Source organism: Coregonus clupeaformis, chromosome 14 (genome assembly GCF_020615455.1).
Source record: "Coregonus clupeaformis isolate EN_2021a chromosome 14, ASM2061545v1, whole genome shotgun sequence".
NCBI lineage: Eukaryota > Metazoa > Chordata > Actinopteri > Salmoniformes > Salmonidae > Coregonus > Coregonus clupeaformis.
Window position 1 is genome coordinate 13,303,853 of NC_059205.1, and position 24,845 is coordinate 13,328,697.

A 24,845-nucleotide genomic window follows, 5' to 3' on the forward strand; every position below is an offset into this window, starting at 1 on the left:
TTGACTCATTTCTCTCTGCCTCCTTCTTTCCACTCCTTTCCTCTTTTGACCTCACCCTCTCACCGTCCCCCCCTACTCACAAGGCAGGCAATACGCTTGACCTCATCTTTACTAGATGCTGTTCTTCTACTAATCTCACTGCAACTCCCCTCCAAGTCTCCGACCACTACTTTGTATCCTTTTCTCTCTCGCTCTCCTCCAACACTACTCACTCTGCCCCTACTCAGATGGTAATGTGCCGTCGCAACCTTCGCTCTCTCTCTCCCGCTACTCTCTCCTCTTCCATCCTATCATCTCTTCCCTCTGCTAAATCCTTCTCCCTCCGATCTCCTGATTCTGCCTCCTCAACCCTCCTCTCCTTCCTTTCTGCATCTTTTGACTCTCTATGTCCCCTATCCTCCCGGCCGGCTCGGTCCTCCCCTCCTGCTCTGTGGCTTGACGACTCATTGCGAGCTCACAGAAGAGGGCTCCAGGCAGCCGAACGAAAATGGAGGAAAACTAGACTCCCTGCGGACCTGTCATCTTTTCACTCCCTCCTCTCTACATTCTCTTCCTCTGTTTCCGCTGCTAATGCCACTTTCTACCACTCTAAATTTCAAGCCTCTGCCTCTAACCCTAGGAAGCTCTTTGCCACCTTCTCCTCCCTGCTGAATCCTCCTCCTCCTACCCCTCCCTCCTCCCTCTCTGTGGATGACTTCGTCAACCCTTTTGAAAAGAAGGTTGATGACATCCGATCCACATTTATTAAGTCAAATGACACCGCTGGTCCTGCTCACACTACCCTACCCTATGCTTTGACTTCTTTCTCCCCTCTCTCTCCAGATGAAATCTTGCGACTTGTGACGGCCGGCCACCCAACAACCTGCCCGCTTGACCCTATCCCCTCCTCTCTTCTCCAGACCATTTCCGGAGACCTTCTCCCTTACCTCACCTCGCTCATCAACTCATCCTTGACCGCTGGCCATGTCCCTTCCGTCTTCAAGAGAGCGAGAGTTGCACCCCTCCTCAAAAAACCTACACTCGATCCCTCCGATGTCAACAACTACAGACCAGTATCCCTTCTTTCTTTTCTCTCCAAAACTCTTGAGCGTGCCGTCTCTAGCCAACTCTCCTGCTATCTCTCTCAGAATTACCTTCTTGATCCAAACCAGTCAGGTTTCAAGACTGGTCATTCAACTTAGACTGCTCTTCTCTGTGTCACAGAGGCTCTCTGCACTGCTAAAGCTAACTCTCTCTCCTCTGCTCTTATCCTTCTAGACCTATCTGCTGCCTTTGATACTGTGAACCATCAGATCCTCCTCTCCACCCTCTCCGAGTTGGGCATCTTCGGCGCTGCTCACTCTTGGATTGCGTCCTACCTGACAGGTCGCGAGAATCTGTCTCCGCACCACGTGCTCTCACCACTGCTGTCCCCCAGGGCTCAGTTCTAGGCCCTCTCCTATTCTCTCTATACACCAAGTCACTTGGCTCTGTCATATCCTCACATGGTCTCTCCTATCATTGCTACGCAGACGACACAAAATTAATTTTCTCCTTTCCCCCTTCTGCATTTCTGGTAGACATATCAGTGTGGATGTCGGATCACCACCTCAAGCAGAACCTCGGCAAGACGGAGCTGCTCTTCCTCCCGGGGAAGGACTGCCCGCTCCATGATCTCGCCATCACGGTTGACAACTCCATTGTGTCCTCCTCCCAGAGTGCAAAGAACCTTGGCGTGACCCTGGACAACACCCTGTCGTTCTCCGCTTCAAAGCAGTGACCCGATCCTGCAGGTTCATGCTCTACAACATTCGCAGAGTACGACCCTACCTTACACAGAAAGCGGCACAGGTCCTAATCCAGGCACTTGTCATCTCCCGTCTGGATTACTGCAACTCGCTGTTGGCTGGGCTCCCTGCCCATGCCATTAAACCCCTACAACTTATCCAGAACGCTGCGGCCCGTCTGGTGTTCAACCTTCCCAAGTTCTCTCATGTCACCCCGCTCCTCCGCACACTCCACTGGCTTCCAGTTGAGGCTCGCATCTACTACAAGACCATGGTGCTTGCCTACGGAGCTGTGAGGGGAACGCCACCTCCTTACCTTCAGGCTCTGATCAGACCCTACACCCAAACGAGGGCACTACGTTCATCCACCTCTGGCCTGCTAGCTCCCCTACCTCTGCGGAAGCACAGTTCCCGCTCAGCTCAGTCAAAGCTATTCGCTGCTCTGGCACCCCAATGGTGGAACACGCTCCCCCACGACGCCAGGACAGCAGAGTCACTGACCACCTTCCGGAGACACTTGAAACCCTACCTCTTTAAGGAATACCTGGAATAGTATAAAAGTAATCCTTCTTCCCCCACCCCCCATAAAAAAAAAAAAGTGGTTGTCCCACTGGCTATCATAAGTTGAATGCACCAATTTGTAAGTCGCTCTGGATAAGAGCGTCTGCTAAATGATGTAATTGTAAATGTATGTAAACAGTATTAATCATAGGAATTAGTGGTTTGGGGTGGATTATCCCTTTAAATAATTTTTTGTTTTCATACATTTTTACAAAATAGCTCATTTTGACTTTGCACCTGGTCTATCTAAGGGGAAATCTCTCAGTTCTGCCTCTAGGACATGATTCATGCCAATAAATGTCCACCTGCTCTCTGTCTCCGGACTTGAATCCCATTGAAAACCTGTGGTTTTAATTGAAATGTGCAGGCCATAAGCGCAGACAAAGGATCTGGAAAGATTCTGTATGGCAGAATGGTATAATATTCCTCCCAATGTGTTCTCCAAACTCATAAAATATTTTAGAAAAAGGCTCAGTGCCATTATCCTTGCAATGTGAGGTATTAAAAGGTATTGAAAACAGAGGTGTCAATAATTTTTACCCCTATATCTTTTGAGAAAAAAAAAAATGTATTACTTGTTAAAAAAAAACATTTTCTCTGAGCAATTGTATTAGTACAGAAGAAAATTATTCCCTAATGTTTTGAGCATACAATATAGCTTAGTATTTGAATAATTAATTTTATACAGTATATTTTGCTCTTCTTTATCAAGGGTGTCAATAATTTCTAACCCCACATAGTACATCATAAAGTGTCTGAGTCTGTGTGCACAGGCCTATTCAATCTCTGTGCTGGTGTTTTGCTTTAAGCTAATGGGTTTATACAAAACAGCCCCCTGTTGGGCCACCTTTAACATTAGGAGGGGAAAGTGTGTTTATCAAGATTTAATTGTTCCATGTGACCTATGGAGAGAACTCTCCAACCCCCCTTCTCTCTCTCTCTCTCTCTCTCTCTCTCTATCATTCTCTCTGAGCGCTTCATCAGAGGAAATCTATCCAAACACTGTCTTTGTGCTAGCGCTGTTAGTAAGGGCAGTTTCTCAATCCTTATTTGGTCTCCATAGTTTTGATTCCTTATGATGGAAACATTGCATTTGTCATTTTGCAAGTATACATAGTGTGCAGGTTTTGTCAGACACGCAGGAAGCCAATCAAGGCAACAACTAGAGAGCATCCTCTTTTCCTGTCATATGATTTCCTCTTCTTAAAAGGAATCATAGTTGTGAAAGTTAACAAAAGAATATGTGTTTTTTCCTGCCCATGTGACTGACCGTTAAACACTTGTCTATAACTAGGGCCTGAGAAATCGGGCTTTGACCCTTCACCTCTGCAGCAGATAAGAGGAGAGGAGTTCTTCCTGGTCAGGTTCAAGGTCAGAAAAACAACTGGCCCCATCAAAACAGCAATATGTGGTGGAGTAAAAGTAATGTTAGTTATTCCCACATGTGTGCTTTAGCTATAATATACTACCAGAGTCATAAATACCAGCTAGTGTCTCTGTTAGTGTCCTCTGGTCTGGACCTCATTACTACGGAGGTTTAGAGTGTGAAGACCACAGTCACAGCCTGTCTCACTAATCAAACACAGCACTGAACACGTTACCATCAACTGTGTGTCTTGGGTGAGGGGTTGTGCATGTTGGGTGGGGGCTTTTGTGTATGTGCATGTGTGTGTGCGTGTGTGTAAGCAGTGTGAATAATGTGAATAATTCTCATGTGTCACAGCTGTCTCCGCCTGTGTTCTCTCCCTGTTTCCGGGGAGCCTGGGAAACTGCTGGACACATATGTCCTACTACTCCACACTGTATGATATAATGCTGTATGCAAAGAACATACTGTACCAAGGAATATAACACAATAGCCTTTTTTTGACAGACCTCAAGGTCAGACTGACCTGTCTTGAGGTCCAGGTGGAGTTTGTCTGTGTTGGAGTTGAAAGGTCGCGACAGGTCCAGTTCTATCTGGAAGGTCTGGCCACGTCGGATGATGAGCTCATTGCCATGGTAAAGGTCGGTGTGATGCTCCAGGCGGTTCTGACCCGTTTTAGAGCTCAGTAGATCCACAGAGTGCACTGACAACATCAGCTCTGAGAGAGAGAGCGAGAGAGAGAGAGAGAGAGAGAGAGAGAGAGAGAGAGAGAGAGAGAGAGAGAGAGAGAGAGAGAGAGAGAGAGAGAGAAAGAAAGAAAGAAAGAGAAAGAGAAATTGAAAAATGTAATGCAATGGTCATTGCTTATAGGTAGGGCCAGGAGTTTTTCCTAACTACATGGGGTTACTATTATGAACTAATTAACTTGACTTGACTGATACTATACCTTCCAGCTCGTTGTCTCCAGTGTGGGGCTGAGGGGGCTCAGGAAGCGGGGCAGGTTTCACCACTTCGTCCGTGACGACTGTGTCTGTGACGACATACGAGCTGCTCTGGCGTCGATGGCTGCAGTGGAACATCTGAAGAAAATGGAGACAGCCCCCCTGCTCCTGAGACTTAGACTCCGCCTCCTCTTGGTTGGTTACCTCCACTATGGTCCCGGGGACACCATGGAAACGGCCCACATCAGAACCGCTCACTGTCAATCGTTCTCCTGGCATTCTGAAAGGGGATACAAAATATAAAGTTAGAGATGAGATGGTAAGATTGAGATTGTAAGAAACTGTAAGATTGGACATGCAGACAGTCAGAGATAAATAATGATGATATATAATGGGGAGTGCTGAGTTCAAAAACAGTAAAGGATAGGAAAAAAGAGCAATTGATTGAGAAAAATCTATGAAATAACATCAAATGAAGATACAAAAGCATGTCAACAATTCAATGTGAGAGAGGTTAAGTGCACACATATCAGATGGACAACACAGCACACAATAGTCTACTGAGAAAGATGGTTAACATTACTACTCCTATTCTTCAGGCCGTATTCCCCCAATGTAAACCTCTCTTCTGCATGTTCTCTCTGCATACCTTTCTTCTCCCACTCTTTTCCCCCCTCCACTCCTGAAACCAGCTTGTTTTCTTTTTAAACTTTTCCCACAATTACCCCATTCTTGACTTGCACTCTTCACAACAGTCTGCTGTTCCCAAAGCATGCTGGGGTAGTTAGCATTTTGTCCCCAAATTCCCAACATTCCTCTTGGCTGATACCTGACCCTATAGCCCCACCAAGCCACATATGTATGTGTGTGTAATCTCTAGATATGATGGGGAACATTGATCATATTGTCATGAGAACGCAGAGCACTTAATTATTCAGTTAGTCTAGTTCATCTGTTTACGCCACCATTCATCAAACTGCAAGGTTAAGGGAACCATGCGACTATGAAACTGTGGATCCAGGGTACCACTCTAGAGTCCAGGCTACAAATCTAAACATAATGGGGTTTCAAAGGTCAAATGTCAGAGGTCAGGAGAGTTAAAAACAAGAGGAGCATGAGGCATGTTTACAAGAAGACCAAGATAAGTTTCCAACCATGGTCTCCATCTGTACAGTTTTCTTTCTTCTGCTGTGTCTAAACATAAAAGCCACTTTGGCTCAGGCCTGGTGTATAATGGAGAAAAATAAATCTCCTAGAACCCAAACAATGAAGTCCCTGTGGAGTCAGTTTGGTCTGATTAAACCCTGTTGTAAAACACTCACTGCCCCTAATGAGCTGTAAGCCCTGCACATAGCTAGGAGAAATAAAAGCATAGTTGTAAACAATTATGTTTCCTTTTATGATTTGCATCGGCAAGACAGAACAGCTGCCTCCGGTAAGACAAGGGGTCGCGGTCTGTGTCTATTTGTCAATAACAGCTGGTGCGCGAAATCAAATATTAAGGAAGTCTCAAAGTTTTGCTCGCCTGAGGTATAAGCTGTAGACCACACTACCAAGAGAGTTTTCATGTTTATTTTTCGTAGCTGTCTATTTACCACCACAAACCGATGCTGGCACTAAGACTGCACTCAATGAGCTGTATAAAGCCATAAGCAAACAAGAATAGAATTTGGGGATAGAAGGATTACTTTTATACTATCCCAGGTATTCCTTAAAGAGGTAGGGTTTCAAGTGTCTCCGGAAGTACCAGTGACTTGCTCAATACGGAAGTGGTCAGATGACGCAGGTGCTAAGCTACAGGACTGTTTTGCTAGCACAGACTGGAATATGTTCCGGGACTCTTCCGATGGTATTGAGGAGTACACCACATCAGTCACCGGCTTCATCAATAAGTGCATCGATGACGTTGTCCCCACAGTGACCATACGTACATACCCCAAACAGAAGCCATGTGTAGTAGCCATTTTGGCCTGTTTATGTGTTGTATATGTTGTCTGTCAAGGGTTATTTTTACTTGTTTTGTACACTAGAGGGCACTATATGTTGGGGTCATAGGTCACTGGTCACGTGTGTATATAGGTAGCAAAGGTGATCAGGAAGGGTTAGCACAGGTGAGAGGAGAGCATATACAGTTCTTACCATATCACAGATATAGCATTATAGTATGCATCTCTCTGCACCTTTTGTATAGGAATATGTGTTTTGGAGCTATTTATATTTTATATACGCAATAAAAGGGAACATCACCCCTAAAGAGTAACGTTTGGAAAGCTGATTTTTGTGGACGTGTTATGAACAGCTCTCTCCTGTGCCAGTGGCTTTTCATATGGAATCGCCACTACACCATGGATTACAGGCAACATCCACACTGAGCTAAAGGGTAGAACTACCGCTTTCAAGGAGCGGGACTCTAACCCGGACGCTTATAAGAAATCCCGCTATGCCCTCAGACGAACCATCAAACAGGCAAAGCATAAAGACAGGACTAAGATTGAATCATACTACACCGGCTCCGACACTCGTCGGATGTGGCAGGGCTTGCAAACTATTATGGACTACAAAGGGAAACCCAGCCGCAAGCTGCCCAGTGACACAAGCCTACCAGATGAGCTAAATGACTTCTATGCGCGCTTCGAGGCAAGCAACACTGAAGCATGCATGAGAGCACCAGCTGTTCAGGGCGACTGTATGATCACGCTTGCCGTAGCTGATGTGAGTAAGACCTTTAAACAGGTCAACATTCACAAGGCCTCAGGGCCAGACGGATTACCAGGACGTGTACTCTGAGCATGCACTGACCAACTGGCAAGTGTCTTCACTGACATTTTCAACCTGTCCCTGGCTGAGTCTGTAATACCTACATGTTTCAAGCAGACCACCATAGTCCCTGTGCCCAAGAACACTAAGGTAACCTGCCTAAATGACTACCGACCCGTAGCACTCACGTCTGTAGCCATAATAATAATAATAATAATATGCCATTTAGCAGACGCTTTTATCCAAAGCGACTTACAGTCATGCGTGCATACATTTTTTGTGTATGGGTGGTCCCGGGGATCGAACCCACTACCTTGGCGTTACAAGCGCCGTGCTCTACCAGTTGAGCTACAGAGGACCACCATGAAGTGCTTTGAAAGGCTGGTCATGGCTCACATCAACACCATCATCCTAGAAACCCTAGACCCACTCCAATTTGCATGCCGCCCCACCAGATCCACAGATGACACAATCTCTATTGCACTCAACACTGCCCTTTCCCACCTGGACAAAAGGAACACCTACGTGAGAATGCTGTTCATTGTCTACAGCTCAGCGTTCAACACCATAGTGCCCACAAAGCTCATCACTAAGCTAAGGACCCTGGGACTAAACACCTCCATCTGCAACTGGATCCTGGACTTACTGACGGGCTGCTCCCAGGTGGTAAGGGTAGTCAACAACACATCTGCCACACTGATCCTCAACACAGGGGCCCCTCAGGGGTGTGTGCTTAGTCCCCTCCTGTACACCCTGTTCACCCATGACTGCGTGGCCAAGCACGACTCCAACACCATCATTAAGTTTGCCGACGACACAATGGTGGTAGGCCTGATCACAGACAACGATGAGACAGCCTATAGGGAGGAGGACAGAGACCTGGTGGTGTGGTGCCAGGACAACAACCTCTCCCTCAACGTGATCAAGACAAAGGAGATGATCGTAGACTACAGGAAAAGGAGGGCCGAGCACGCCCCCATTCTCATCGACAGGGCTGTAGTGGAGCAGGTTGAGAGCTTAAAGTTCCTTGGTTTCCATATCACCAACAAACTATCATGGTCCATACACACCAAGACAGTCATGAAGAGGGCACGACAAAGCCTATTCCCCCTTAGATCCTAAAAAAAGTTATACAGCTGCACCATCGAGAGCATCCTGAGTGGTTGCAACACTGCCTGGTATGGCAACTGCTCGGACTCCACATCACTGGGGCCAAGCTTGCTGCCATCCAGGACCTCTATACCAGGCGGTGTCAGAGGAAGGCCCTAAAAATTGCCAGAGATTCCAGCCGCCCTAGTCATAGACTGTTCTCTCTGCTACTGCATGGCAAGCGGTACCGGAGAGCCAAGTCTAGGTACAAAAGGCTCCTTAACAGCTTCTACCCCCAAGCCATAAGACTGCTGAACAGCTAATCAAATGGTTACCCGGACTGTTTGCATTGACTCCCCCACACCTTTTTTTACGCTGCTGCTACTCTATGTTTATTATCTATGCATAGTCACTTTACCCATACCTACATGTACATATTACCTTGACTAACCTGTACCCAGCACATTGACTCGGTACCGGTACCCCCTGTATATAGCCTCGTTATTGATATTTTATTGTTGCTGTTTTATTTTTTACTTTAGTTTATTTAGTCAATATTTTTCTTAACTCTTATTTTTCTTAAAACTGCATTGTTGGTTAAGTAAGCATTTCATGGTAAGGTCTACACCTTGAAACAAAAACAAATAAGTAAAGGAGAGGATGCTACTTGAGGCTATTGAGATGCATCCTCTCTATAACTTTAAGTAGGAGAGGAGAGAAGATGTACAGTTGAAGTCGGAAGTTTGCATACACCTTAGCCAAATACAATTTAACTCTGTTTTTCACAATTCCTGACATTTAATCCTAGTAAAAATGCCATATCTTAGGTCAGTTATGATCACCACTTTATTTTAAGAATGTGAAATGTCAGAATAATTGTAGAGAGAATGATTTAATTCAGATTTTATTTCTTTCATCACATTCCCAGTGGGTCAGAAGTTTATATACACTCAGTTAGTATTTGGTAGCATTGCCTTTAAAATGGTTTAACTTGGGTCAAACGTTTCGGGTAGCCTTCCACAAGCTTCCCACAATAAGTTGGGTGAATTTTGGCCCATTCCTCCTGACAGAGCTGGTGTAACTGAGTCAGGTTTGTAGGCCTCCTTGCTCACACACACTTTTTCAGTTCTGCCCACACATTTGCTATAGGATTGAGGTCAAGGCTTTGTGATGGCCACTCCAATACCTTGACTTTGTTGTCCTTAAGCCATTTTGCCACAACTTTGGAAGTATGCTTGGGGACATTGTCCATTTAGAAGACCCATTTGCGACCAAACTTTAACTTCCTGACTGATGTCTTGAGATGTTGCTTCAATATATCCACATAATTTTCCTTCCTCATGATGCCATCTATTTTGTGAAGTGCACCAGTCCCTCCTGCAGCAAAGCACCCCCACAGCATGATGCTGCCACCCCCGTGCTTCACGGTTGGGATGGTGTTCTTCGGCTTGCAAGCAACCCCCTTTTTCCTCCAAACATAACGATGGTCATTATTGCCAAACAGTTCTATTTTTGTTTCATCAGACCAGAGGACATTTCTCCAAAAAGTACGATCTTTGTCCCCATGTGCAGTTGCAAACCGTTGTCTGGCTTTTTTTATGGCGGTTTTGGAGCAGTGGTTACTTCCTTGCTGAGCGGCCATTCAGGTTATGTCGATATAGGACTCGTTTTACAGTGGATATAGATACTTTTGTCCCTGTTTCCTCCAGCATCTTCACAAGGTCCTTTGCTGTTGTTCTGGGATTGATTTGCACTTTTCGCAGCAAAGTACGTTAATCTCTAGGAGACAGAACGCGTCTCCTTCCTGAGTGGTATGACGGCTGCGTGGTCCCATGGTGTTTATACTTGCGTACTATTGTTTGTACAGATGAACGTGGTACCTTCAGGCGTTTGGAAATTGCTCCCAAGGATGAACCAGACTTGTGGAGGTCTACAAAAAAAAAAAAAAAAAAAAAAAGATTTTCCCATGATGTCAAGCAAAGAGGCACTGAGTTTGAAGGTAGGCCTTGAAATACATCCACAGGTACACCTCCAATTGACTCAAATTATGTCAATTAGCCTATCAGAAGCTTCTAAAGCCATGACATCATTTTCTGGAATTTCCAAGCTGTTTAAAGGCACAGTCAACTTAGTGTATGTAAACTTCAGACCCACTGGAATTGTGATACAGTGAATTATAAGTGAAATAATCTGTCTGTAAACAATTGTTGGAAAAATTACTTGTGTCATGCACAAACTATAGTTGGTTAACAAGAAATTTGTAGAGTGGTTGAAAAAACGAGTTTTAATGTCTCCAACCTAAGTGTATGTAAACTTCCGACTTCAACTATATGTAGAGGCCAGGGTTGGGCTCAATTTGAAGTAAACTAAAATTGCAATTCAATAATTGAAAAAAGGGCATTTCTTTTCAATGACTGAGAAGTAGAATTGATTTATTTCAAAAGTTTTACAATTCAAATCACTTCCTTAATATACTTCCTCAATTCGAATTGAGCATAAGCCTAGTAGAGGCTAGTTACAACATTTCACAAACCTTCTGATAATAACAACAGGTAAGATAGTGAAACAGAGAGGACATAGGGAGAAGTGTACAGTTTCAGCTCAGAGGGAGGAAAGAGAACAGCTGGGTGAAGATGAGGGGTGTGTTGCATATGGTGTGTTTAGCAACTATAGCACTGTGTGTGTGTGCGTGTGTGTGAGTGTGTGTGATTTAGAAATTCCTCAGTCCATATGCTGGTCCAATGATAAACGTTAACCTGCGTCCCACTCCCTGTTTCCCTCCTGCCCAGTAAGTTTGTTTTGGCAGATAGCACCATGCTAGCGCCATTGGGATGCACATGGGCCACTGAGATAAGAGCCTTTAATTCAATGCACTTTCCCAACAACAACACCCACACTTTAAATGCTATGGGTTGAAGGCTGCTACATCAACACACATATAAAAAGTCCCTCAAATTGATGCCAGATGTAGAAAACACCCACTATCAACATTTGTTTGCAAATTAAATAGCATACAACATGCAACCTATTGTATGGCTGGGCGATATATCGAATGAATTAGATTATTTAGAGTTAATGTTTTTGCGAAATATTCCAAAAGCCTGTATTGCAAGAATCAACGTTTTGTTATTTTTCGTTTTTATGATCGTTTATGTCCGCTTTTTCTCATGTTGTATTTTTGGTCTCGTCTCCTTCCCTCCTCTGTGTTGTGTGCACCTTCCCATTTACGCCAGAGATCTCTACATAATGATGAGATGCACGTCTCCGCCCTAACAATGGGAGTCGTTGTGCCAAAGGCGGAAAGGCAGGCGACAAGCTTAGGCCCAAAATTAGCCCATAGAAACGCATTGGCCTTATTTTGGACAGATTTTAGCAAGAGTGAAACCTCTCGCTTCGGCTCTTCCTCTATGGTTTACACACACACCAAGCCCCTGCCTCTCACACCAACAAAGTTGAGAGATCACATCTTCCTCTCTGACAAGCGGTTTCAAATCGCTATTTGCATTTGAGGTTTGGTCAAACAGAATCAGTCATATGGACACCAAAACACATTGAGACATTATTTTACTGTAATAGAGGAGAAGTTAACTTTTCTAACAATACCCTTTTTATGTCTCAACTACTCAATTTGCGCACAGCGCAGACACTACTAAAACGAGAGTATCAATGAACATTGATTCTGGAAAATGAATGCTCAGTTTGTCGTGGCGGCATTGGGGTACCATGTACCGCTAGCAGTATTTCAGCCAAAGACTGTTATACTAGCTGTCTAGTCTTTTTTAAATTGTGTTTTATAAATGTGCAATAAGCATAAAACACAATTATATAAGGAAATGGCAACTCGTTTTCGTTCTTAGAAATAAGGTAGGCCACTTGATTTCAACATCTGAACAAAGTGGACAGGCTAACATTCTTTTCAAAAAGTTGGAGACAGACAGAAGGTTGTGTTCATAAAAATTCAACTGTTCAACCTTGTCAGCTAGCAAACAGATCCAAGTTGGCTCAATTTAAAATATAAGATTAGCTGGCTAATCACTAGTACGTGCGCTTGAGAGATTGTTGATGAGACCTTTGTTAATTTTCTATAGCCTAATGCCTGCTGCAAGAAGTTAGTCATTAATAATAATAATATGCCATTTAGCAGACGCTTTTATCCAAAGCGACTTACAGTCATGCGTGCATAATTTTTTTTTTTGGTGTATGGGTGGTCCCGGGGATCGAACCCACTACCTTGGCGTTACAAGCGCCGTGCTCTACCAGCTGAGCTACAGAGGACCACTATTATTATTATTATTATTATTATTATTATTATTATTATTATTATTATTATTATTATTATTATTATTATTATTATTATTATTATATGATTTTTAGGCTATATTGCCCAGCCCTAACATATAGCCTATCCTCACTTATTTGACAGCAATGGTCCTTAGACCACATGAAAGGAGCTCATAGGTGAAAGGGTACAAAATTAAATATATAACTTTCCTATTTATAAATGTTTTTGGTGCGCATTTTGATCTTGCCCTAGCTCTCACACACTTTATTCACCTATTCAACTCATCATCAAGTCTCTGAATGGGGTTAGGTGTGTGGGAGCGAGGGTGGGGGTGTACGCCCCTTTGGGTCCCCGGGACCAGGATTGAGAAGCACTGCCTTTGAACAATGCCTTCGAACAATGTACGCTGAAATTATAAATCATGAAATGTGTAATAAAAACTGGAAATAAACCTGAACAATATATATATATATATATATATATATATATATATATATATATATATATATATATATATATATATATATACACTACCGGTCAAAACTTTTAGAACACCTACTCATTCAAGGGTTTTTCTTCATTTTTTACTATTTTCTACATTGTAGAACTATGAAATAACACATATGGAATCATGTAGTAACCAAAAAAGTGTTAAACAAATCAAAATTCTTCAAATGGCCACCCTTTGCCTTGATGACAGCGTTGCACACTCTTGGTATTCTCTCAACCAGCTTCATGAGGTAGTCACCTAGAATGCATTTCAATCAACAGATGTGCCTTCTTAAAAGTTAATTTGTGGAATTTCTTTCCTTCTTAATGAGTTTGAGCATATCAGTTGTGTTGTGACAAGGTAGGGGGGGGTATACAGAAGATAACCCTATTTGGTAAAAGACCAAGTCCATATTATGACAAGAACAGCTCAAATAAGCAAAGAGAAATGACAGTCCATAATTACTTTTAGACATGAAGGTCAGTCAATACGGAACATTTCAAGAACTTTTAAAGTTTCTTCAAGTGCAGTCACAAAAACCATCAAGCGTTATGATGAAACTCCTCCTCTCATGAGGACCGCCACAGGAATGGAAGACCCAGAGTTACCTCTGCTGCAGAGGATAAGTTCATTAGAGTTACCAGCCTCAGAAATTGCAGCCCAAATAAATGCTTCACAGAGTTCAAGTAACAGACACTTCACAACATCAAATGTTCAGAGGAGACTGTGTGAATCAGGCCTTCATGGTCGAATTGCTACAAAGACACCACTACTAAAGGACACCAATAAGAAGAAGAGACTTGCTTGGGCCAAGAAACACGAGCAATGGACATTAGACTGGTGGAAATGTGTCCTTTGGTCTGGAATCCAAATTGGAGATTATTGGTTTCAACCGCCGTGTCTTTGTTAGACGCGGTGTGGGTGAACGGATGATCTCGCATGTGTATTTCACACCGTAAAGCATGGAGGAGGAGGTGTTATGGTGTGGGGGTGCTTTGCTGGTGACACTGTCTGTGATTTATTTAGAATTCAAGGCACACTTAACCAGCATGGCTACCACAGCATTCTGCAGCGATACACCCTCCTATCTGGTTTGGGCTTAGTGGGACTATCATTTGTTTTTCAACAGGACAATGACCCAACACACCTCCAGGCTGTGTAAGGGCTATTTTATCAAGAAGGCGAGTGATGTAGTGCTGCACCAGATGACCTGGCCTCCACAATCCCCCGACCTCAACCAAATTGAGATGGTTTGGGATGGGACGGACCGAAGAGTGAAGGAAAAGCAGCCAACAAGTGCTCAGCATATGTGGGAACTCCTTCAAGACTGTTGGAAAAGCATTCCAGGTGAAGCTGGTTGAGAGAATGCCAAGAGTGTACAAAGATGTCATCAAGGCAAATGGTGGCTATTTGAAGAATCTCAAGTATAAAATATATTTTGATTTGTTTAACACTTTTTGGTTACTACATGATTTCATATGTGTTATTTCATAGTTTTGATGTCTTCACTATTATTCTACAATGTAGAAAATAGTAAAAAAATAAAGAAAAACCCTTGAATGAGTAGGTGTTCTAAAACTTTTGACCGGTAGTGTATGTGTATATATATATATATAAAGAAAGGCAAAAAATGCCTCATTATATTTCCATTGGTTGTCGACGCACAACATGATGTGAGGGAACAGGAAAACCTTTCTGGAGGGAGAGAAAAAATGTGTTTAATGTTTTTATCAGCATGGTATCTAAAGTATTTCTGTGGAAAGGTGTTTGCTATTGAGAATCCCTCACTTTATGAGCAGAGCCTGGTACCACTGGAGCCAATAACACCCATCACCCACACCCAGTGTGTGTGTGTGTGTGTGTGTGTGTGTGTGTGTGTGTGTGAAGAGAGAGAGAGAGAGAGAGAGAGAGAGAGAGAGAGAGAGAGAGAGAGAGAGAGAGAGAGAGAGAGAGAGAGAGAGAGAGAGAGAGAGAGAGAGAGAGAGAGAGAGAGAGAGAGAAATTGAGAGAGAGAAATTGAGAGAGAGTGAGAGAGAGAGCAATTCAGTGTTCAGCAATTCAATGGTGAAATGAAAAGTAATATTGCTCAGTCAGCTGAGCTAATAACTATCTACCATTTAATAGTACCTGGTATTTTGCTTTATCCATAGGCTACATAAGCACTTTCCTCTGCCTGCCTTTCATGCCAAGTTGATAAGCTACATGTGGTGGATGCAGGCTTCTAGTTGCAAGCTTTCAGCCTATAGGCTACTCACTTTCACTTCATACCTCAGTTAAAAAACATCCCAACTGCGAAAGTTGTGAAAGATCTTTACTTGAGTAGCCTACCACGGTGTAACTAATTGTCAAGAGTTGTAAGAATGAAATTAACAATTCCTTACTTTGTGTTGGGTGATGGCTTCTTTATTCACCGAAAAAGTTTGAGTGACTTTAAAAGTTTCTAACATATATCCGTTCGTGTATTATCAGCTTTGAAAGTTTCAGCTCATGCCAGTTCCTCTGTCTCTAACACACGTTTCTTGGATCAGGGTTAGCCTATGCTCCTCTTGATGAACGCAAACGGGACTTGACTTGACACACCCTCTGCCTCAGACAGTTCCACCCCGCCCCCCTCACCGTTATATGGTATCAAATTAACCATAGCCCCCTATCTAGGACGTCCCGTGTGGACGTCAAGGCACTGCAGCGCACAGCATATATAGCAAAACCGCGGGTTACGCAATAACAGGCGCGTTAGTTTCCAATGCAGAAAGGCAGTGGAAACAGGAAAAAAAAAGAAAAGAAAAAAGAAACAGGGAAGGACGTGCTTAAGAAGGGCTGGTCAGCAGCCTATATACTTATCATCCAAGCGGGCACATTTTTTTTGTGGCAACCCTCTTGATGGCAGAGAGAAAAAGGTACGTTTTAAAGTTAATTTGCAATTTTACAAATTTTGTCATGCGATGGAGAGAAAATGTAGCAATTTTATAAAAAATGTCATGCAATTCTACTAATTTTGCCATGGGTTGGAGAGAAATTAAAGGTCAATTCCGCCACTTTTCAACTTCATATTCATCATCTTCAGCAACAAACCAGTGTCTACATATGTGAAAACAGTGCGTTTCTCTGTCTGTGGTTAAAAAGATAACTGGGGTCGGGGGCCTCCTACGAGTCGGGGGCCCTAAGCGGCCATTTATGCCTGGAGCTGGCCCTTGGAGCAAGGGCAGGGACATAATAAAAGCAAGTCCCATCACCTTTGGATATAGTGTCAGCTGAATGAAAAGTGTCCATTGTAAAGTAATTAAAGGGATATTCTAACATCTCCATTGTCCCAATTTAAAGGGGGAACTGCACCTGCTGATTTGGCCTCTTATTTTGGCTTGCTCCTCAAGAAATGCTTGGGGGTGTGACTTGGGGTGTGTGTCTTGGCTTGGGGGTGTGGTTTGATGTGAGTGTTTCTTGGGTGTGTCCTTGCCATCACCAAGACACACCCATCTGTCAGAACCTTGCCCGCAGCTGTTTCCCCCACTCAATCACAACAAACAAACCTCCTGCATGTTCAGTTCAATAATATACTAAATCAAATCAAATTGTATTTATCACATGCGCCGAATACAACTGGTCTAGACTTTACAGTGAAATGCTTGCTTACGAACCTTTCCTAACGATGCAGAGTTTAAAAAAGAATGATAAAAAATGTAATAGTAACTAACAAGAGGAATAAAATAAAATACACAAGAATGGCGCTATATACAGGGAGTACCAGTACCAGATTTATGTGCAGAGGTACCAAGTACTTGAGGTAGATATGTACATGAAGGCAGAGTAAAGTGACTAGGCATCTGGATAGATAATAATAAGAGTAAAATAAAGAGCAGAGTAGCAGCAGCAAATGATGAGTGTAAAAGTGTGTGTGTATGTGTGTGCGTGTGTGTATGTATGTATGTTTGTTTGTGTTGGTATGCGCGTGTGTGTGCGTATGTATTGTTTAAATGTGTGAGGGGTTTGTGTGGGAGTGACAGTGTAGTGTGAGTGTGTATGTAAATTCTAGTGAGTGTGCATAGGGTCAGTGCAGATAGTTTGAGTACCATTAGTTGACTATTTAGCTGTCTGGCTATTTAGCAGTCTTATGGCTTTGGTGTAGAAGCTGTCTCGGAGGCTGTTGGTCCAAGAGCCGATGTTCTGGTACCGTTTGCCTGACGGTAGCAGAGTGAACAGTCTATGGCTTGGGTGGCAGGAGTCTTTGGCAAATTTTCGGGCCTTCCTCTCACACCGCCTGATATAGAGTTTCCTGATCCTGGTGCAGAATACACAGGTTCTCCCTCCCCATATTGACTGGTACCATTCAATCAATAATAAAAAAAAGACAATACAAGTACAATTTGTGTCTATAAAAAAAAATTATGCCGAGTGCCAGGTCTCTCCATTTAGAGTTTCCAAATTTCAACCATCGCCTCGAATCACTTCGCCGCCTCTACTTATTTTAATTGGGAAAAAAAGGTACATTGTACGCCTATTTAATCCACATATTGTTTCGATTGATGTTGTAGCCTATAGTCATTATTAAATTCAAGAAAAAAATAAAGTTTGAGAGATAAAGATGTTGAACTAAGACTGTAGCCTAATATAATAAACCTTCTGTCTTTACGGTTACTTAGTTTTCAAGAAAAAGTTATGTATTTAGCTACAAAAACTATATAACAAATCAAATTTTGCTACAACAATATTACATCGTATAGTCTGCACCGGTGTGTTTTGTTGTGTGGTTGGTTCACTGCTGTGGTGAGCAATGGATGTCGCAGTCTTGATGACTAAGGGTAAAAAGCTTGGTCGGGAGAGGTTGTGTTTTCTCTAGCAGGAGGTAAGCTTGGCTTCTTATATGGTGTTGAGTAAAGCTTAAACCATGTATTTAGATCGTAGGTAGGTAGTTGTAGTTAGGTATGGTAGGTAGTTTATTTAGGTAGTTATTTAGGTAGTTATTGTAGGTTTCCGTAGGTAATTATTGTAGGTAAGTATTGTTCACGGCGGAGCCCGGCGAAGCACGAGGCTAGCTAGCTAGCGGGTAGCTACTGGTAACGTTTAGCAACGGTGGAGAGTTGTTTCCAATGTTAATGTGCTAGCTAACCAACGTTTAATTTTTGCTGCGTTATGAAAGGAACTAGACACGGACACGAATTATCTGTTTAGTGTGTTAACACACTATTGGTAGTTTGTTGTAACCAAGTATTGGTGCTAAACTGTGTGTTATTGGATGCTAGCATGCTAGTTAGCTATGGTGTCATAGTTAGCTAGCTGAATAAAGTGGGTTGAGTCTATTCCTTTAAACATTGAACCTCTGTGGTTCACAACAATTCTGATTTCTAAAGGTGGAAGTTGGGAGAGTTTTTGTTCGGGTGGTTCAGTGAAACAATTATAGTTTCTGAGGTGAAAGTTTTGGTGAGGGAGGCCCTGCTCTCTCCTCTCCCAGATGTTTAGTTCATTTCATTCCGATCTCCTCTGCATTATTGTAGCCATTTGCTACAGCCTGTCAACTATGCCTCTGCCTATCCCTGTTCTCTCCTCTCTGCACAGGCTACACAAACGCCCCACACCGCGTGGCTGCTGCCTCTCTAACCTGGTGGACCCTGCACGCACCCCACACCTGGAGTTCCAGGTCTCAGGCAGCCTCTGGAACTGCCGTTCTGCTGCCAACAAAGCTGACTTCATCCCAGCCTATGCTAACCTCCAGTCCCTCGACTTCCTGGCGCTGACGGAAACATGGATTACCACTGAAAACACTGCTACTCCTACTGCTCTCTCCTCGTCTGACCATGTGTTCTCGCATACCCGAGAGCATCTGGTCAGAGGGTGGTGGCACAGGAATCCTCATCTCTCCCAAGTGGACATTCTCAATTTTTCCCCTAACCCATCTGTCTATCTCCTCATTTGAATTCCATGCTGTCACAGTCACTAGCCCATTTAAGCTTAATATCCTTGTCATCTATCGCCCTCCAGGTTCCCTTGGAGAGTTCATCAATGAGCTTGACGCCTTGATAAGTTCCTTTCCTGAGGATGGCTCACCCCTCACAGTTTTGGGGGATTTCAACCTCCCTATGTCCACATTTGACTCATTTCTCTCTGCCTCCTTCTTTCCACTCCTCTTCCTCTTTTGACCTCACCCTCTCACCGTCCCCCCTACTCACAAGGCAGGCAATACGCTTGACCTCATCTTTACTAGATGCTGCTCTTCTACTAATCTCACTGCAACTCCCCTCCATGTCTCCGACCACTACTTTGTTTCCTTTTCTCTCTCGCTCTCCTCCAACACTACTCACTCTGCCCCTACACAGATGGTAATGCGCCGCCGCAACCTTCGCTCTCTCTCTCCCACTACTCTCTCCTCTTCCATCCTATCATCTCTTCCCTCTGCTCAATCCTTCTCCCTCCAATCTCCTGATTCTGCCTGCTCAACCCTCCTCTCCTCCCCTTTCTGCATCCTTTGACTCTCTGTGTCCCCTATCCTCCCGGCCGGCTCGGTCCTCCCCTCCAGCTCCGTGGCTTGATGACTCATTGCGAGCTCACAGAACAGAGCTCCGGGCAGCGGAGCGGAAATGGAAGAAAACTAAACTCCCTGCCGACCTGGCATCTTTTCACTCCCTCCTCTCTACATTTTCTTCATCTGTTTCTGCTGCTAAGGCCACTTTCTACCACTCTAAATTCCAAGCATCTGCCTCTAACCCTAGGAAGCTCTTTGCCACATTTTCCTCCCTGCTGAACCCCCCCTCCTCTCTCTCTGTGGATGACTTCGTCAACCACTTTGAAAAGAAGGTTGACGACATCCGATCCTCGTTTGTTAAGTCTAATGACACTGCTGGTCCTACTCACACTGCCCTACCCTATGCTTTGACTTCTTTCTCCCCTCTCTCTCCAGATAAAATCCTGCGACTTGTGACTGCAGGCCGCCCAACAACCTGCCCGCTTGACCCCATCCCCTCCTCTCTTCTCCAGACCATCTCCGGTGACCTTCTCCCCTACCTCACCTCGCTGATCAACTCATCCTTGACCGCTGGCCATGTCCCTTCCGTCTTCAAGAGAGCGAGAGTTGCTCCCCTTCTCAAAAAACCAACACTCGATCCCACTGATGTCAACAACTACAGACCAGTATCCCTTCTTTCTTTTCTTTCCAAAACTATTGAGCGTGCCGTCTTTAGCCAACTCTCTTGCTATCTCTCTCAGAATGACCTTCTTGATCCAAACCAGTCAGGTTTCAGGACTGGTCATTCAACTGAGACTGCTCTTCTCTGTGTCACGGAGGCTCTCCGCACTGCTAAAGCTAACTCTCTCTCCTCTGCTCTTGTCCTTCTAGACCTGTCTGCTGCCTTTGATACTGTGAACCATCAGATCCTCCTCTCCACCCTCTCCGAGCTGGGCATCTCCGGCGCGGCTCACTCCTGGATTGCGTCCTACCTGACCGGTCGCTCCTACCAAGTGGCGTGGCGAGAAGCTGTCTCCGCACCACGTGCTCTCACCACTGGTGTCCCCCAGGGCTCAGTTCTAGGCCCTCTCCTTTTCTCCCCTATACACCAAGTCACTTGGCTCTGTCATATCCTCACATGGCCTCTCCTATCATTGCTACGCTGACGATACACAACTAATCTTCTCCTTTCCCCCTTCTGATAACCAGGTGGCGAATCGCATCTCTGCATGTCTGGCAGACATATTAGTATGGATGACGGATCACCACCTCAAGCTGAACCCTGGCAAGACGGAGCTGCTCTTCCTCCCGGGAAGGACTGCCCGTTCCATGATCTCGCCATCACGGTTGACAACTCCGTTGTGTCCTCCTCCCAGAGTGCGAAGAGCCTTGGCGTGACCCTGGACAACACCCTGTCGTTCTCCGCTAACATCAAGGCGGTGACCCGCTCCTGCAGGTTCATGCTCTACAACATTCGGAGAGTACGACCCTGCCTTACACAGGAAGCGGCACAGGTCCTAATCCAGGCACTTGTCATCTCCCGTCTGGATTACTGCAACTCGCTGTTGGCTGGCCTCCCTGCCTGTGCCATTAAACCCCTACAACTCATCCAGAATGCCGCAGCCCGTCTGGTGTTCAACCTTCCCAAGTTCTCTCACGTCACCCCCTCCTCCGCACACTCCACTGGCTTCCAGTTGAAGCTCGCATCCGTTACAAGACCATGGTGCTTGCCTATGGAGCAGTGAGGGGAACGGCACCTCTGTACCTTCGGGCTCTGATCAGTCCCTACACCCAAACGAGGGCATTGCGTTCATCCACCTCTGGCCTGCTGGCTCCCTTCCTCTGCGGAAGCATAGTTCCCGCTCAGCCCAGTCAAAACTGTTCGCTGCTCTGGCACCCCAATGGTGGAACAAGCTCCCCTCACGACGCCAGGACAGCGGAGTCACTCACCACCTTCCGGAGACATTTGAAACCCCACCTCTTTAAGGAATACCTGGGATAGGATAAAGTAATCCTTCTACCCCCCCAAAAAAAATGTGTAAAGTGGTTATCCCACCGGCTATAGGGGTAATGCACCAATTTGTGAGTCGCTCTGGATAAGAGCGTCTGCTAAATGACGTAAATGTGCCCTTGAGCAAGGCACTTAACCCTAATTGCTCCTGTAAGTCGCTCTGGATAAGAGCGTCTGCTAAATGACTAAAATGTAAATGTAAGAGGCATCAGTATCAAGCCTGTCTGTCCATCTGGACTTCACATCATCTTGCAAGTCTCCATGTGCTGGCTCCATGCATTTCTGTGAACACATACTGTACATACATAGTCACTGTTCTATAGAACGTTTTCAATAACACGTCACAATACATTTGATTTGGCTGCTAGGGGGCAAGGAGACCCCCAGCTCCGCTAAAACCATTGCATTCTACAGTGCCTTCAGAAAGTATGAGTTTTTACACATTTAGTTGTGTTACAGCCTGAATTTTAAATCGATTAAATTGAGATTTTGTTTCGCTGGCCTACACACAATACCCCATAATGTCAAAGTGGAATTATGTTTTAAGAAATGTTTACAAATTAATACAAAATGAAAAGCTTTGAAATGTCTTGAGTCAATAAGTATTCAACCCCTTTGTTATGGCAAGCCTAAATAAGTTCAGGAGTAAAATGTTACATAATAATAAGTTGCATGAACTCACTCTGTGTTTAACATGATTTTTGAATAACTGCCTCATCTCTGTACCCCACACATACAATTATCTTTAAGGTCCCTCAGTCAAGCAGTGAAACACAGATTCAACCACAAAGAACAGGGAGGATTTCCAATGCCTCGCAAAGAAGGGCACCTATTGGTAGATGGGTAAAAAAAAAAGCAGACATTGAATATCCCTTTGAGCATGGTGAAGTTATTAATTACACTTTGCATTGTGTATCAATACACCCAGTTACTATAAAGATACAGGCATCCTTCTCAACTCAGTTGCCGGAGAGGAAGGAAACTGCTCAGGGATTTCACCGAGGCCAATGGGGACTTTAAAACAGTTACAGAGTTTAATAGCTGTGAAAACTGAGGATGGATCAACAACATTGTAGTTACTCCACAATACTAACCTAAATGACAGAGTGAAAAGAATGAAGCATGTAAAGAATACAAATATTCCAAAACATGTATCCTGTTTGCAATAAGGCATTAAAGTAAAACTGCAAAAAATGTGGCAAAAAATGAACTTTATGTCCTAATTACAAAGCATTATGCTTGGGGCAAATCCAACACATCACTGAGTACCACTCTTCATATTTTCGCATGGTGGTGGCTGCATCATGTTATGGGTATGCGTGTCATCAGCAAGGACTAGGGAGTTTTTTAGGATAAAAATAAATGGAACAGTACTAAGCACAGGCAAAATCCTTGAGGATAACCTGGTTCAGTCTGCTTTCCACTTTGTCATTATGGGGTAATGGGTGTAGATGGGTGAGATAAAAATATATTCAATCCATTTTGAATTAAGGCTGTAACACAACAAAATGTGAAGTAAGTCAAGGGGTATGAATACTTTCTGAAGTCACAGTACGTGCTGTTTTCAAGGGATTGTTAAATAAATGTTATAACTATTCGGTTTTAATAGCATCACCTATTGAGCATAGTCAACTAAAAATGTCTGATTATTCCATGAAAATAAATTGTGCACATCATTAGAGTTATATAGCAAGTAACTGCATGCATTTATGATCAGTAAACATCCATGATCATGTAATTTCAGATATGTGAAGGTAGGCTACCTATCCATTTGGCATGTAGCTAGCTAAGCAAACAACATAATTTAGCTTGCTTCATCAGAGATTAGGCTTTTGGAATGATCTTGACATCGGCAAGTCCTCGTCCTGGTAAAGTTGTCAGTCGGACTTCTGTCATCACCGCTATAGATGGCAAGCAAATCAAACACTATTTGGATATTGTAATTTAATTTATCCCCTGAAGGTGCACTTTTTAACTAGCTATATTGACGTGATCTGTTCATCAATCAATGTAGCCTATAGCATGTCGATCAGCAGCAATTGTAATTAAACACTCTTAAAAATAATTTCTACCTGTAGCTTGCAAAGTAAACATTATCAGCTAACAGTCTCACGGCAAATGTGACATTCTACTGCTTGACAGTCAGAGCCCACAAAAGATGGGAAATTTACCTAAACCACTCATACTTGTCAGGTATAGTTCACTTTTTATTTTATATCAATCAAATATCCAATTAATGTTGGCCAATTGATGTTTACTGATCATGAAAAGCATGCGCAATTGTTTTGCATGGAATAATCCAAAATGTGTAAGTCTGACTATGCTCTTCAAGAGGTGATGATATTACAACCAAATAGTTAACATTTATTTAACAATCCCTTGAAAACAGCACGCAGATGTCAATGTTTTTAGCGGATCTGTGGATCTCCTTGCCCCCCAGCAGGCAAATCTATTGTGATGTTTTATTGAAGACGACCTATTACCAATGGCAGTTAGGATAGGTAATATCTGACACACAAACAGGTACTATGTTGAAGTTTGAACCGGTCAGATAAAACCTACCCAAATATGGTCTCTCTATCAAACGACTGAGGCTGGCATCTGGCAAAAGCATCTACAGTCCTCTCCATCTGTATAGGCAGAGTTGAGGCAGAGTTCATCAGTGACACGGAATGGGTGTTGAAAATACTTGACATTTCTACTGTACTGTATTATTAGTAATCACATTCAGTCCCACATTGGGGATGTGTTGAGTGCCGGGTCTCTCTCCATTCAGTGATGTCAGTATCAAGCCTGTCTGTCGGTCAGGACTCCATCACATCATCTTGCAAGTCTCCAAGTGCTAAATCCATAGATGCATCTGTGAACACATACACATACACACAGTCACTGTTCTATTACAGAGCAGAAATTTGACTTCCCTGACCTGGATCCTTTGTTTGAACTTCCCAAGGTATCTCTATTCATCCTGGGGGCTGCACCAAAACGCTGGCTCCAGAGAAGAGGTAAAAGGAGTGGGGACCTAGTCAGACTCAGGCGGCGTGCATACCATCCACTGCTTCCGAGTATATTACTCGCTAACGTTCAGTCCCTGGACAATAAAGCGAGGATCTCCTTCCAGAGAGACATCAGGGACTGTAACATACTCT

At 43.9% G+C, this 24,845-nt stretch overlaps 1 protein-coding gene across 1 annotated transcript in view; it reads right to left on the reverse strand.

Annotated features, from left to right (window-relative positions):
* The window catches only part of LOC121581114 (protein-glutamine gamma-glutamyltransferase K-like), a 42,610-nt gene extending 26,695 nt beyond the window's left edge, over positions 1-15,915 (reverse strand). The window contains exons 1-3 of the mRNA XM_045224687.1: positions 15,634-15,915; positions 4,640-4,914; positions 4,220-4,411 (exon numbers count right to left, since the gene is read on the reverse strand). Coding sequence (XP_045080622.1) covers positions 4,220-4,411; positions 4,640-4,913 — 466 coding nt within the window. The 5' untranslated portion in view covers position 4,914; positions 15,634-15,915. The remainder of the gene's footprint in view (positions 1-4,219; positions 4,412-4,639; positions 4,915-15,633) is intronic.
* Positions 15,916-24,845: the final 8,930 nt, after the last annotated feature.